At 45.9% G+C, this 14,326-nt stretch overlaps 2 protein-coding genes across 2 annotated transcripts in view; one reads left to right on the top strand and one right to left on the bottom strand.

The window, feature by feature from the left end:
* The window catches only part of LOC310839540 (uncharacterized protein), a gene marked incomplete at its 3' end in the record, with an annotated part of 28,630 nt that extends 28,516 nt beyond the window's left edge, over positions 1-114 (bottom strand). Inside the window, exon 1 of the mRNA XM_083728177.1 lies at positions 17-114. The remainder of the gene's footprint in view (positions 1-16) is intronic.
* LOC310837761 (uncharacterized protein) overlaps positions 1-5,571 on the top strand; it is a 166,720-nt gene extending 161,149 nt beyond the window's left edge. Inside the window, exons 2-3 of the mRNA XM_083724837.1 lie at positions 3,067-3,191; positions 4,023-5,571. Of these exons, the coding sequence (XP_083580963.1) occupies positions 3,104-3,191; positions 4,023-5,233 (1,299 nt within the window). The 5' untranslated portion in view covers positions 3,067-3,103 and the 3' untranslated portion in view covers positions 5,234-5,571. The remainder of the gene's footprint in view (positions 1-3,066; positions 3,192-4,022) is intronic.
* The last annotated feature ends 8,755 nt before the right edge of the window (positions 5,572-14,326 follow it).

The raw sequence follows: 14,326 nt of genomic DNA, 5'->3' as shown, positions 1-14,326 counted from the left end.
ATCCCTCTTTTCCTACCTTGCAAAAGGCACAGTCTTCCGCGCTGCAGACTCTCCTCCCTCGCAGCTGCTCAAATGTGACAAACGGAGGAGGAAGTGACGCTTTTCCTCTCCCCCAGGAAGGCTGCTTTTAACCCTTGAAGAGCCAGTGTCTCTCTCCCCCCCCCCCGCCACCACCCAAACTGTATAGTGCTGGGGATACTGCGCCTTCGGCCAATGGGAACCCACAATGCGCCCCCTCCTTGCCAGAGTCCCTTGGAGGGGGGCACGCTCTCCTTTTCTTCCTGCATTTCCAGGGCGGTGGGATTTGCATTCTGCAGAGGGTCCGCTCCAAGGTTCAAATGTGGGGCAGTTGTGGCATAGTGGTTAGAGTGCCCCTCTTGATATGAAGGTGGGACATTTTATAGCCCCGATATGTTACAGCAGAATGCAAAAGAATTCCTTCTCATCCCTGGTAAGGAAAAATAAGCACCCCACCCCAGACCTTCTAAGGCTGCTTTTTGCAATATCAGAACCACGGTGCTGGAAAAAAAACCATATTGAAGCCATGCTCAGCTCACAAGGTTACTGAGAAGATATAAAGGGCGGAAAGGGCACAGAAAAACACTATAAGGATGTGCAGTTTTGGTCACAGCTTAACCCAGCTCACAGGGTGGTTGTTGTTGCAAAGGTAACAGGCGAGAAGAGAAGCCAGCAAGAAGCGGCTGGTGCAAATGTTTCATTTCAGCTTCACAGACCCTGCAGAGACACAAAACTGGTGCCAAGCTCACATCACAATCGCTTTGCACAGCCCTGATCTTTTACAGGGGGAAGAAAACACCGAAAAAGTATAAATATATACAATTGACTTGCAGGCACAGAAGGCAGAGAGTTTTAAAGCTCTTTTCGCACAGGGCAGAGAGCTTTAAAAACTAGTGTGTGGGGTGGGGGCAGGACGGGGGTTTAAACGTGTCCTGGAAGTTATGAGTAAATAATTTTAGGAAACTGTTTTTAAAAAAGTTTAATTGTAAAATAGTATAATGGGTATAGTTGGAAGGTTTTTCATTTTTGTTATTCCTTATTTTAAATGAAATTAATTTCTACTTTTTCTATTTTTTTCTGTTTTCTTTCTCTTTTGTATATTTGTGATTTGTATGATTATTTGCAAAATATAATGTTTGTATTGTATGCATTTCAAGGTTTCTTTATAATAATGGACTTTTTTAAAAAAAGGAAGTTACGAGTAAATATTCTCACATCCTCATGCTTAATGTAAAGATCAGCACAGCAATCTTGTGTTTCAAGCAAATTTTATTGCATAGACAATAGAAGCTACCAAATATACACTCAGGAAACAAGTAGGATAACAATTTTTTACTAGGGTTACACCCTTTCAACTACCAACTTGTTAACTAAAGGTAAACAAAAATGGGAAACAGAAGACACTCACAGAAAACAAACAATGTAATAGAGGAGTAAAGGTACAGTGGTACCTTGGTTCTCAAACGCCTTAGTACTCAAACAACTTGGAATTCAAACTCCAAACCCAGAAGTAAGTGTTCTGATTTGTGAACTTTTTTTGGAAGCCAAAAATGCTCCATTTTGACTGTTACGCTTCTGATTTGAGTGTCCCACTCCTGTTCTGAGTGCCTCCACCCAGGAGGTTTGAATACGGAATCAGATTTCAACTGCTTTATTTAAGGATTTTTACACGTGGCTTCTATTTGTGTTTGCTATGTTAGATTTTATATACTGTATCTTTAAATTTCCTGAAATTGCCTGTGATCTGATACACCTGTGGATAGCCTTTTAAATTCCAATAGAGTTCTGCTATCGGTATCAGTCTACTACACTTGCTAGTGAGAACTGATCCATAGTCATTATTTTTACCCGAGAGGACAATTTATTGGGTATGTATTTGTCATTCATGTATTTGTGTTTATTGATATGCAGGTTGGTCATTTCAATTTCTGTTTTACAATTTCATGTTATGTATTCAATTTCATTGTCAGCTGATGAAGAATTCTATGATTCTATGATTCTAATTATCCTTGAAGCAGTTCATCTATCCTAGAAAAACTGCTTTGTTCTGCTTGCTGCTGCATTCTACAGTGCTTCGAATAAATTACAGTGGTACCTTGGGTAACATACGCTTCAGGTTACAGATTCTGCAAAACCCAGAAATAGTGCTTAAGGTTAAGAACTTTGCTTCAGGATGAGAACAGAAATCATGCTCCAGCGGCGCAGCGGCAGCAGGAGGTCCCTTTAGCTAAAGTGGTGCTTCAGGTTAAGAACGGACCTCCGGAATGAATTAAGTACTTAACCCGAGGTACCACTGTTTGGAGCACCTATCACTGCAGTATTGCTGGATTCAGTGGCGTAGCGTGGGTTGTCAGCACCCGGGGCTAGGCAAGTAATTTGAGCCCCCTAACCCATGAATTTGCGCCCCTAACCCCTGGATTTGCGCCCCCTAACCCCCAGATGTTGCGCCCGGTGCGGCCGGCCCCCCCTGCCCCCCCCACGCTACGCCACTGGCTGGATTTTGACTACTGAAAGTCATCTTGCCTCCATTGTGGTGTTCCCTGATAGCCATTGATTACTATTTCTTTCCTATCAACTTTTGCATAACTATGCATGTATCATAGGTTGATGTTTATAATTTGTAAATATGACAGCTTGATCAAATCGTTGGTAATACATTATTAGCCGTTTGTTGCTTTTAGGTCTGTTCAGATTACTCCAAGGGACTCTGGCAAAGAGGGAGGTGCTTTGTGGGGTCCCCATAGCCAGAATCCGCGACATCCTTAGCACCATACAGTTTGGGTGGGGGTGGGAGAGATACTGGAGATTTTTTTTGGGGGGGGGGGAGGCTCCAGAATGGCACGGGCTCTTTTATCTTAGATGCGGCCCTGTCGGGGGGGGGGGGCGTGTTCCAGGCATGACTCCACTTTCCTTGCATGGTGGGGTTCAGGAAACTGCAAGTGGGAACACCACACCTAGGCTGGGTTATCATTCATGCAGCAGATTGTCTTGGGCAGGAACATGCATGCAGGGCCTCTGAGGCTCCCTTTGCTTCTTCCTCCCTCCCAGGAACCTGCAGCTTCTGAGCTCTTCAGTCCAAGCGAGGATGGAAGGAGGAAGATGGACGGTTCACCTGGTCAGGCTGTCTCCCACCACCTTTGAATGTTCCCTCCCAGTACCTTTAGAGAGATCTGGTGAGTTGCAGGGAATGGAGAGGGGGACCTGGGGAGATGTTAGGGGGTGAGGAAGCTCCCCTGGAAAGAAAACAAGGAAGGCTGCAGGGCCAGAGCTCTGGACTGGCAGAGATTAAAGATAGGCAGGAAATGAATGTTTTCTCATGGTGACTTGGGCATAGCCAGGATTTGGGGGCTGCTGTTTACCAGCTCCATCTGGTACACAGGCTGAGACCCTACCTGCACACAGGCTGTGGTACATGCTTTGGTTATTTCCCGCTTGGATTGCTACAATGCACTGTATGTGGGGCTGCCTTTGAAGGTGACTCGGAATCTACAGTTAATCCAGAAAGTGGCAGCTCAACTGGTGACTGGAAGCAGTTGCCAGGAGCATATAACACTGGTCTTAAAGGATCTACATTGGCTCAGAGTTTGTTTCTGAGCATTATTCAAAGTGTTGGTGCTGATCTTTAAAGCTCTAAACAGTCTTGACCCTGTAGACCTGAAGGAGCATCTCTAACCCCAGACACTGAGGTCCAACTCTGGTTCCCTCATTGCCAGAAGTGAAGTTACAGGGAACTAGGCAGTGGGCCTGCTCAGTGGTGGCACCCTTCAGATGTCAAGGAGATAAAGAACTATGCTACTTTTAGAAGACATCTGAAGGCAGCCCTGTATTGGGCAGTTTGATGTTTTATATATGCTGTAAGCGGCCCAGCGTGGCTGAGGAAACCCAGCCAGATGGGCAGGGTATGAATAATAAAATCACCATCATCATCATCAGATGTTACAGAAAGTCTCACTAGGATGGTGATTTGGATTACATTTTTAATTGTCATCTTCCCTTAACTTTAGCAGGTGATGAACACGACAGTCGTTGTTCTCGGGTCTCATCAGAAAGAAATAAGCATGAAGTCAAAGGAAAGACCTTTCAAGATCAAGAGGAAACAAGACCACAAGAGAAAAACCAAGAAGAAAATAGGAGGTATGAAGGCCTTCTAATGCAGACTGATAACGACCATCAAATCCCAGTCCAGAAAAAACATCAGAAGGGGGAGAGAACAAATGAGAGACCTTTATGTGGCAAAACATTCAAAAGTAAATCTAGATTCAATTCACACACAGAGGAGAAACCGTGTAAATGCTTGGTGTGTGGAAATAATTTCAGTGACAGCTCAGGCCTAAAATCACATGAAAGAATTCACGCAGGACAAGAATCCTACAAATGTCTAGAATGTGGAAAGAGTTTCAATCGCCACTCAAACCTTAAAAGACATCACAAGGTCCACGCTGAGGAGAAACCATATGCCTGTCTAGAGTGTGGAAAGGCCTTCACTTACAGCTCAGGACTTGTAGTTCATAAAAAAATTCACACAGGGGAGAAACCGTATACCTGTTTGGACTGTGGAAAGACCTTCTGTCGAAGCTCAAGCCTTGCAATGCATCAAAAAATCCACACAGGGGAGAAGCCATATAAATGTTTGGAGTGCGGAATGAGCTTCGCTCACAGCTCAAGTCTTATATTGCACCACAGAATTCACACTGGGGAGAAATCTTATAAATGTACGGAGTGCGGAAGGAGCTTTGCTCAGAGTGCTACCCTTACTTCACATAAGAGAACCCACACAGGGGAGAAACCATATAAATGCTTGGAATGTGGAAAGAGCTTCAGCCAGAGTTCACACCTTAGTTCACATAAGAGAACTCACACTGGTGAGAAGCCGTATAAATGCTTTGAGTGTGGGAAGAGCTTCAGTCAGAGTTCACACCTTACTGTGCATGAGCGAATCCATACAGGGGAAAAACCATATAAATGTGAGACATGTGGAAAGAGCTTTAGTAACTGCACACACCTTGTTAGCCACCACAGAATCCATACAAAAGAGAAGCCATATAAGTGCTTTGAGTGTGGAAAGAGCTTCACTCAAAGCTCAAGCCTTAAATCTCATCAAAGAATTCACACAGGGGAGAAACCATATACCTGTTTTGAGTGTGGAAAGAACTTCAGTCACAGCACAAGCCTTACAATCACATCAAAGAATTCACACTGGGGAGAAACCATATAGATGTTTTGAGTGTGGAAAGAGATTTGCACATGGATATAGCTTTACTTATCATAAAAGAACTCACATGGGCTAAACCATATATATGCTTGGAGTGTGGGAAAAGACTTGGTCAGCTATAACGACTCATTTTGCAGAAGTGAATCAGGAGAAAAATATTTAGATGCTCGTAATGAGGAAAGCACTCTCATGAGACTGCTGTTGCTAAACTTCATGGAATTCATACAAGATTTCACATGGGAGAAATCACGAGGGTGCAGAAAAATAAAAAGTACAAAAATGCAGATAATATAGATGTTAATGGTTAAAGGAGTAAATTCACAATAAACAATCCCTGTGTACCTTTGTGTGTATATGGGGAGAGAGGAAGGAGGGGAGGAAAGTGTATCTGAAGGAGGGGCTTGTGGTCTCAAGGATATGACATTCACCATTTAGTCAGAAGCTGTTCTGTGGTCCTAGTGGTTTAACAAGGGTTTAGGATTTTTATCAGAGGTGGATGGAACCCCAGCCCGTAATCTGGACCCATGCAAGTTTCTGAGTCATCTTTAAGGGAAGCCCCAAACAGAAGACATTGCAGTAACCCAGCCTGGAAGTTACCAGAACCTGGAGTGCAGTTGCCAAGTCACCTTTGTCCAAAATAGGGTTCATTTGTGGAGCCAGCAGGAGGTGGAAAGAGTAAATGGGACAACCAGTGAAAGGGTGGCTGAGAGAAGGCGAGGTTTTGAAAGGAAGACCTTGGGAGGGAGGGGGCTGAACTGGATTGGAAGGAAATAAGTATATGAAATGGAAATGTTTCTTCAAATCCAAGCACAGATGTGATGGATAATAGGACTGACACGATGTCTCCGAATGTCAGTTGCTGAAGAAGGCGAGGGGGAGCAGAAATTGCTCATTTCTGAGAGAAATCTAGTTTGTGAGGTTCCTGGTAGAGATCAACTGCGACCCTTAGAGAGAGATACAGCTTCCTTAGCTCCTAATCTTCTGTGTCTGCTGGGCTTTGAAGTTGCCCATCAGCAATGAACTGGATCACAGTCTGATTCAAACAGACAAGTATCCTCATTTCTGTCTGCTGCATTATGATGAGATGTTCTGCCTATGGGAATCCACAAAGCGCCCCCTCCTTGCCAGAGTCCCTTGGAGGGGGGCACGCTCCCTTTTTCTTCCTGCATTTTCAGGGCGGTGGGATTTGCATTCTGCTGAGGGTCTGCTCCAAGGTTCACAAGAGGCAGTTGTGGCATAGTGGTTAGAGTGCCTCTCTTGATATAATAATAATAATAATAATAATAATAATAATAATAATTAATAATAATTTAATAATTTATTATTTGTACCCCGCCCATCTGGCTGGGTTTCCCCAGCCACTCTGGGCGGCTTCCAACAGAAATGAAAAATACACTAAAATGTCACATATTAAAAACTTCCCTGAACAGGGCTGCCTTCAGATGTCTTCTGAATGTCAGGTAGTTGTCCATCGCCTTGACATCCGATGGGAGGGCATTCCACAGGGCGGGCGCCACCACCGAGAAGGCCCTCTGCCTGGTTCCCTGCAACTTGGCCTCTCGCAGGGAGGGAACCGCCAGAAGGCCCTCGGAGCTGGACCTCAGTGTCCGGGCAGAACGATGGGGGAGGAGACGCTCCTTAAGGTGGGCCGCATTAAGGTGGGACATTTCACAGCCCTGTTATGTTACAGTAGAACACAAAAGAATTCTTTCTCATCGCTGGTAAAGAGAAATAAGCACCCCACCCCAGAACTTCTAAGGCTGTTTTCTGCAATATCAGAACCATAGTGCCAGAACAGCCATCTCGAAACCATGCCCACCTCACAAGGTTACTGAGAAGATGGGGGGGGGGGCAGGCAGGACACAGACAAGCCCTACCTACAAGGATGTGCAGTTTCACAGATTTTGGTCACAGCTTAGCCCACCTCACAGGGTTGTTGTTGTTGCAAAGGTAACAGGTGAGAAGAGAAGCCAGCAAGAAGCGGCTGGTGCAAATGTTTCATTTCAGCTTCACAGACCCTGCAGAGACACAAAACCGGTGCCAAGCTCACCCTGCTCCATCACAATCGCTTAACTGCAAAACTGCACAGTCCTGATTTTTTACAGGGGGAAGAAAACACCGAAAAAGTAAAAATATATACAATTGACTTGAAGGCAGAGAGTTTTAAAGCTATTTTTCACAGGGCAGAGTGCTTTCCCAGGGGTTTGTCCCGACCATATGTGATTTCGACTTTACACACTATCACCGAAATGTAACCCCTGCAAACGTTGTGTGTCAAACTCTGCACCCCATACAATAGTTTATTGTCACAATTCTCAGCACTCTTAACCAGCAAAACAAGCTCCCAGAAATCTTAGGTGGTTTCATGGTGCTTTGGATATGTGGAGTGACGAAAGTACCTCCGGGTGCAAGTAGATTTGTGCTTTTTGTGTGTGTGTGTGTGTCTACCATCACGCAGCCTCCAAACACACGTTGGAAAGAGGCACACATTGATTACAATGGGGCAGCATAAAATCACAGGTGCAGTCAGCTTTCTATCCTAGTATATTCACAACCCTATTCTAAAGAGTTTCTATATGAAGTGGTGGTGGGGGGGAGGGGAAAAACAAGCCCTTGAAGAGTGGAGTAGCCACATTCAGTTCAAAGGTCACCAGGAAATGGTCTGTCTACGAGGAAAGACGAACAATGGACCCCCGGTCCCAAGCAGCACAATATTACCAATCTGCTTTGTGTCGAAAACCAGGCTGAGCCCGTGATGTACTGAGATCGCCGCATGGTTGCCATGCATAACCAACTCAACACCTGACTTCTCCTGGCTCCTTCTGGTTGTCATTTGCTTGCTGTAGCAAGAGCTGGCTGAAGATGTTTCCGCAATGGCCTTGGAGGGCTAAAATAAGTTTTTTGAATGAGCCTAGAGGCAATTCAAACAGCAGCCTGAGTTTTGCTTCAGGATGGGAGAGAGATGAACTTTTTACTATGGTTTCATAGAATCGTAGAGTTGGAAGAGACCACAAGGGCCATCGAGTCCAACCCCCTGCCAAGCAGGAAACACCATCAGAGCACTCCTGACATATGGTTGTCAAGCCTCTGCTTAAAGACCTCCAAAGAAGGAGACTCCACCACACTCCTTGGCAGCAAATTCCACTGTCAAACAGCTCTTACTGTCAGGAAGTTCTTCCTAATGTTTAGGTGGAATCTTCTTTCTTGTAGTTTGGAACCATTGCTCCGTGTCCGCTTCTCTGGAGCAGCAGAAAACAACCTTTCTCCCTCCTCTATGTGACATCCTTTTATATATTTGAACATGGCTATCATATCACCCCTTAACCTCCTCTTCTCCAGGCTAAACATGCCCAGCTCCCTTAGCCGTTCCTCATAAGGCATCGTTTCCAGGCCTTTGACCATTTTGGTTGCCCTCCTCTGGACACGTTCCAGTTTGTCAGTGTCCTCCTTGAACTGTGGTGCCCAGAACTGGACACAGTACTCCAGGTGAGGTCTGACCAGGGCAGAATACAGTGGCACTATTACTTCCCTTGATCTAGATGCTATACTCCTATGGATGCAGCCCAGAATTGCATTGGCTTTTTTAGCTGCCGCGTCACACTGTTGGCTCATGTCAAGTTTGTGGTCAACCAAGACTCCTAGATCCTTTTCACATGTACTGCTCTCAAGCCAGGTGTCACCCATCTTGTATTTGTGCCTCTCATTTTTTTTTTGCCCAAGTGCAATACTTTACACTTCTCCCTGTTAAAATTCATCTATTTCCCCCTCAGCCCTGATTAGGAAAGATAAACACACCTCCTCCAGACGTTCTAAGGCTGTTTTCTGTAGTTTCAAAACTTTGGTGTCGGGACAACCATCTCACAGCCTCGCCCACCCCACAGGGTTGCTGTGAAGATAAAAAAAGGGGGCCAGGCACACACAACCCCTGTCATGGAGAATGCTTTATTTTCCTTAAAAAACCCCCAAACCGTTTCAAACATTAAAATACTGTACAAGGTTCTTTTGAACCCTTCGTCTCCTTCCCTCCACGCAGTGCCAGATTTACATATAAGCTAAACAAGCTATAGCTTAGGACCCCACTCCCCCAATATACTTCTTCTTAATTGTATTTCACTATTAATTTAATGGGACGCAGGTGGCGCTGTGGGTTAAAGCCTCAGCGCCTAGGACTTGCCGATTGAAAGGTCAGCGGTTCGAATCCCCGTGATGGGGTGAGCTCCCGTTGCTCGGTCCCAGCGCCTGCCAACCTAGCAGTTCGAAAGCATGTCAAAGTGCAAGTAGATAAATAGGGACCGCCTAATAGCGGGAAGGTAAACGGCGTTTCCGTGTGCAGCTCTGGCTCGCCAGAGCAGCGATGTCACGCTGGCCACGTGACCCGGAAGTGTCTCCGGACAGCGCTGGCCCCTGGTCTCTTAAGTGAGATGGGCGCACAACCCCAGAGTCTGTCAAGACTGGCCCGTACGGGCAGGGGTACCTTTACCTTTATTAATTTAATTCTTCTTAATTGTATTGCAGTTCAACAATTACTTTGATAAAATAAAATAAAAAATTCCTTCCAGTAGCACCTTACCAGACCAGGAAAGCTCATACCAGTAACAAACTTAGATTAAATTAAGTCTTTAGTTCACTCACACTTTCACCTTTTTAACCCCCCCCCCCGAAATTCAAAATCGTGTTCCAATACGTAATAAGTTTTTCTTTTATATTATCAACAACTTCCCACCCCATTTCCCACGACGTGTGGGTTAAAGCCTCAGCGCCTAGGACTTGCCGATTGAAAGGTCGGCGGTTCGAATCCCTGCGGCGGGGTGCGCTCCCGCTGCTCGGTCCCAGCGCCTGCCCACCTAGCAGTTCGAAAGCACCTCCGGGTGCAAGTAGATAAATAGGGACCGCTTACCAGCGGGAAGGTAAACGGCGTTTCCGTGTGCAGCTCTGGCTCGCCAGATGCAGCTTTGTCACGCTGGCCACGTGACCCGGAAGTGTCTCCGGACAGCGCTGGCCCCTGGCCTCTTAAGTGAGATGGGCGCACAACCCCAGAGTCTGGCAAGACTGGCCCGTACGGGCAGGGGTACCTTTACCTTTTACTTTTTAGGCAGAGAGCTTTAAAAGCTTGGGGGGGGGGAGGCTGGGGGGGTTAAGACATGTTTGGTGTGCTGGTTCCAGAAGGTAAGGATGGCCAGGTGGGGGCATCCCAAGAGGCTGTCCGGAGTATATGTGATTTAAACTTCACACACTATCACCCAAATGCAACCCTTGCAAAAGTTGTGTGTTGACTGTACACCTCATATAATAGTTTATTGCCACAACCAGTTGGGAGGTTACATGGGGCCTCCTGAGCATGAGAGAGGAGGAGCTGCAGGTCATTGAAACCGTGCATGGTCTCCTCCTGACAATGCGATGCACGACATCAGACACATGCGATGCGCACCAGGTGCAGGCCATCACACGTGTGATGGGCACCCTCGATATTGAGCGCAAGATGGTGTCTCTGCTAGAAGGGCATGGTACTTCCCATACCACTTACTTACCCTGCTTTGTATCCTACTTGTGTGCTTTTGCCCGGCTGAAATGTGTTCTGGAACTCTAACATGGCCACATACTTGCCTAAGAGTTAGGGTTGCCATATTTCAAAATCCAGAGCTTTTTTTGGCCATGGACGTATGGCCGTCCTAGCCTAAGTGGAGGATGAAGGAGTGTGCATAGAAACTAGGCTGCATTCCCATTATTCTGTCAGATTTTACCTCTGGAACTGCCCGCCACTGGCATGTGGGCCCCCGAAGTTTGCCCAGAAGGGAATGCAGCCCACAGTCTGAAAAAGATTACCAACCCCTGCTGTCAAAAAACAAAACAAAACAAAGTTTCATAATTTAATAATGTTTAGAAGCAGCTACTCCATGTCAGGGGGTTATATTTGAATAAATCCTAAGTGAATATCTTGGTCATGACCCTTATAAAGATGCTTCATCGGCTAAAGGCCAAGCTCACCTTTCACCCTCACAGTGACCCGCATCAAGGCCAGACAGCCACTTCTGTGAAGTCCTGTAAACAAGGTTTCTTCTACTTCTGCACCTGCGTCTCAAGTCCTACAGGGACTGTAATGCAATCGTTCTCCTCCATGTCATTCTTGTTCTTGGAATAGCTTCAGGGAATTGCACAAGTGTTGCCTGTGAGACCAACCAGCTAAACATGAGAATCAACAGGAAGGGGAGACAATTTCTTGCCTGTAAAGTTTGATGCATAAAATATCCCCTGTGCTAAAGAGAGACTGTCTTCTGCACATCCTTTTGCCCTGACTGATAATGATATTGTTTGAGAACCTGATTGCTACAGAATACATGCAACCCCCACACATAAACCCTCCAACATTTCTCTGATGTAAATAGAGATGCCCTATTAAATCATAACAACAATGATGATATTTATACATACATACATACATAGGGACGCGGGTGGCGCTGTGGGTTAAACCACAGAGCCTAGGACTTGCCGATCAGAAGGTCGGCGGTTCGAATCCCCGCGACGGGGTGAGCTTCCGTTGCTCGGTCCCTGCTCCTGCCAACCTAGCAGGTCGAAAGCACATCAAAGTGCAAGTAGATAAATAGGTACCACTCCGGTGGGAAGGTAAACGGCGTTACCGTGTGCTGCTCTATGCTGGCCACATGACCTGGAAGCTGTACGCCGGCTCCCTCGGCCAATAAAGCGAGATGAGCGCCGCAACCCCAGAGTCGTCCGCGACTGGACCTAATGGTCAGGGGTCCCTTTACCTTTACATACATACATACATACATACATACATACATACATACATACCCCAACCACCCATCAGACTGGATTTCCCTGGCTCCTATGTGCAGCTTCCAACACATATAAAAACACAATTAAGCATTAAACATAAAAAACTCTTCTCTATACAGATGTTTTCTAAAGGTTGTATAGTTTCTTATCTCCTTGACTTAGGGGTCGCATAACTCCAGATCCTCCAACATAGGAATGTCCTAAGGAAAAGTGGGACATTCCTGGATGAAATCAGAAACCGCGACGGCTTCTGTAAATCTGGGACTGTCACTGGGAAATAGGGACACTTGGAAGGTCTGTTTGGTATCTGATACACCTTTTAAAGAGGCTGAGGAATGTATAAATTGTCTTTTGGGCGGGTTGTGTTGTTGCAAGCAAAAATGCCTTAATTCTTGTATCGAGCCAAAAAGACACAAGACATTGAAGAAGATGCATTCCAACATTGTTTATTGCAAAGCAATAGGTTACAATAGGATGGCTCTGCAAAAGTTGCAACCGGGCCCAGTGGTATTTATAAAGTTTCAAACAAAGCATTTCAATTTCCACCAATCATATACACTGTTACCTCATTTAAATTGTCAGCCCAATCATATGCATAAGCATTGGCTGTTTCTGCCGACTAAGCTCTGATTCCCACCGTGTTCTGCTATGATCTTGCATGAATACATTTTGTTTAGTGTGCGTGTTGGGAACCTGTGTTACGTGTAGCCATTTGAATCATGTAATAATAATAATCATAAATTTTTATTTATACCCTGCAACTTATGTTCTAGCTTTGTGCTGTATCTTTGTGATTTACATATTAGCTGTATTTCTACTCCAATGGGGGGGTGGGGAGCGATAACTTGCAAAATCAGCAGTTTCTTAAAGTGACAGGCTACCATAACTTTTCTATTAGAAGCACACTCAAGGTACACATTATCACATTTCTTGTAGCCATTTGGGCCACTCCCACAGTGCGACCTCTCTATGTGGTGTCCCAGCTTCTGCCAACCTAGCAGTTTGAAAGCACACCAGTGCAAGTAGATAAGTGGGTACCGCTGCAGCGGGAAGGTAAATGGCATTTCCGTGCGCTCTGGTTTCTGTCACACTGGTTTCTGTCACAGTGTTCCGTTGCACCAGAAGCAGTCTAGTCATGCTGGCAATGTGACCCAGAAAGCTGTCTGTGGACAAACACCGGCTCCCGCACCCTCAAAGCGAGATGAGCGCCACACGCCATAGCTGCCTTTGACTGGGCTTAACTGTCCAGGGGTTCTTTACCTCCCCCCCCCCCATTGTTAAAATAAAGTTATAAACTCAAACACTGTTGTCTAAATAAACCCCCAATAAACCTAAATGTTGTTTTCTGAGTGGATTGTGATACCCTCCAGGCTCATGCAGAGGCAGGGTGGACAGCCAAATATACTTGCCTTGGAGTTAAGCTGGCCAGAGGAGACCTTGTGTTTGAGTTTATAACTCAAAAGGTAAAGAACCCCTGGACAGTTAAGCCCAGTCAAAGGCAACTATGGCGTGTGGCGCTCATCTCGCTTTGAGGGTGAGGGAGCCGGTGTTTGTCCACAGGCAGCTTTCTGGGTCACGTTGCCAGCATGACTAGACTGCTTCTGGTGCAGCGGAACACTGTGACGGAAGCCAGAGCGCACGGAAATGCTGCTTACCTTCCCGCTTATCTACTTGCACTGGTGTGCTTTCAAACTGCTAGGTTGGCAGAAGCTGGGACACCACCATCAAGCGGATTCGAACCGCCGACCTTAGAATCAGCAAGCCCAAGAGGCTCAGTGGTTAAGACCACAATGCCACCCGCATCCCTTATTCTAACAAGACTGCCACCCTGAGCCTCAGACAAGTTCTGCATGGTCCTGAACTCCTCTACTATTGCCAGATGCAATATGCAACGAAGGAGCCAGGCAAGTCACATTGGGGAGAGCATTCCACCAGTGGAATCAAGTGGGAATCAGGCAATGATGAAAACCATGCACGTTGAAAATTAAGCTTAAAGGGTGTGTGGCTGCTGGAGTCATTCTGTATTCATTTTCATCATTTTATGATTTATGCAAAATAAAGAGAGATTGAACTTCAAGGAGCTATATTCTACAGACAACTACATAGCTAGCATTAGTGTTGTGCTCATCATCAACTGTCAAAACAGAATACAGTGGTACCTTGGTTCTCAAATGGCTTGGCTCCCGGACAAATCGGTTCCCGAACGCCACAAACCCGGAAGTAAGTGTTCCGGTTTGTGAACATTTTTTGGAAGCCAGATGTCCGACATGGCTTCCATGGTTTCTGATTGAGTGCAGGAAG

The sequence above is a fragment of the Podarcis gaigeae genome (genome assembly GCF_964106915.1).
Source record: "Podarcis gaigeae genome assembly, chromosome: 2".
Taxonomy (NCBI): domain Eukaryota; kingdom Metazoa; phylum Chordata; class Lepidosauria; order Squamata; family Lacertidae; genus Podarcis; species Podarcis gaigeae.
This window is presented reverse-complemented; position numbering and strand designations above follow the sequence as displayed.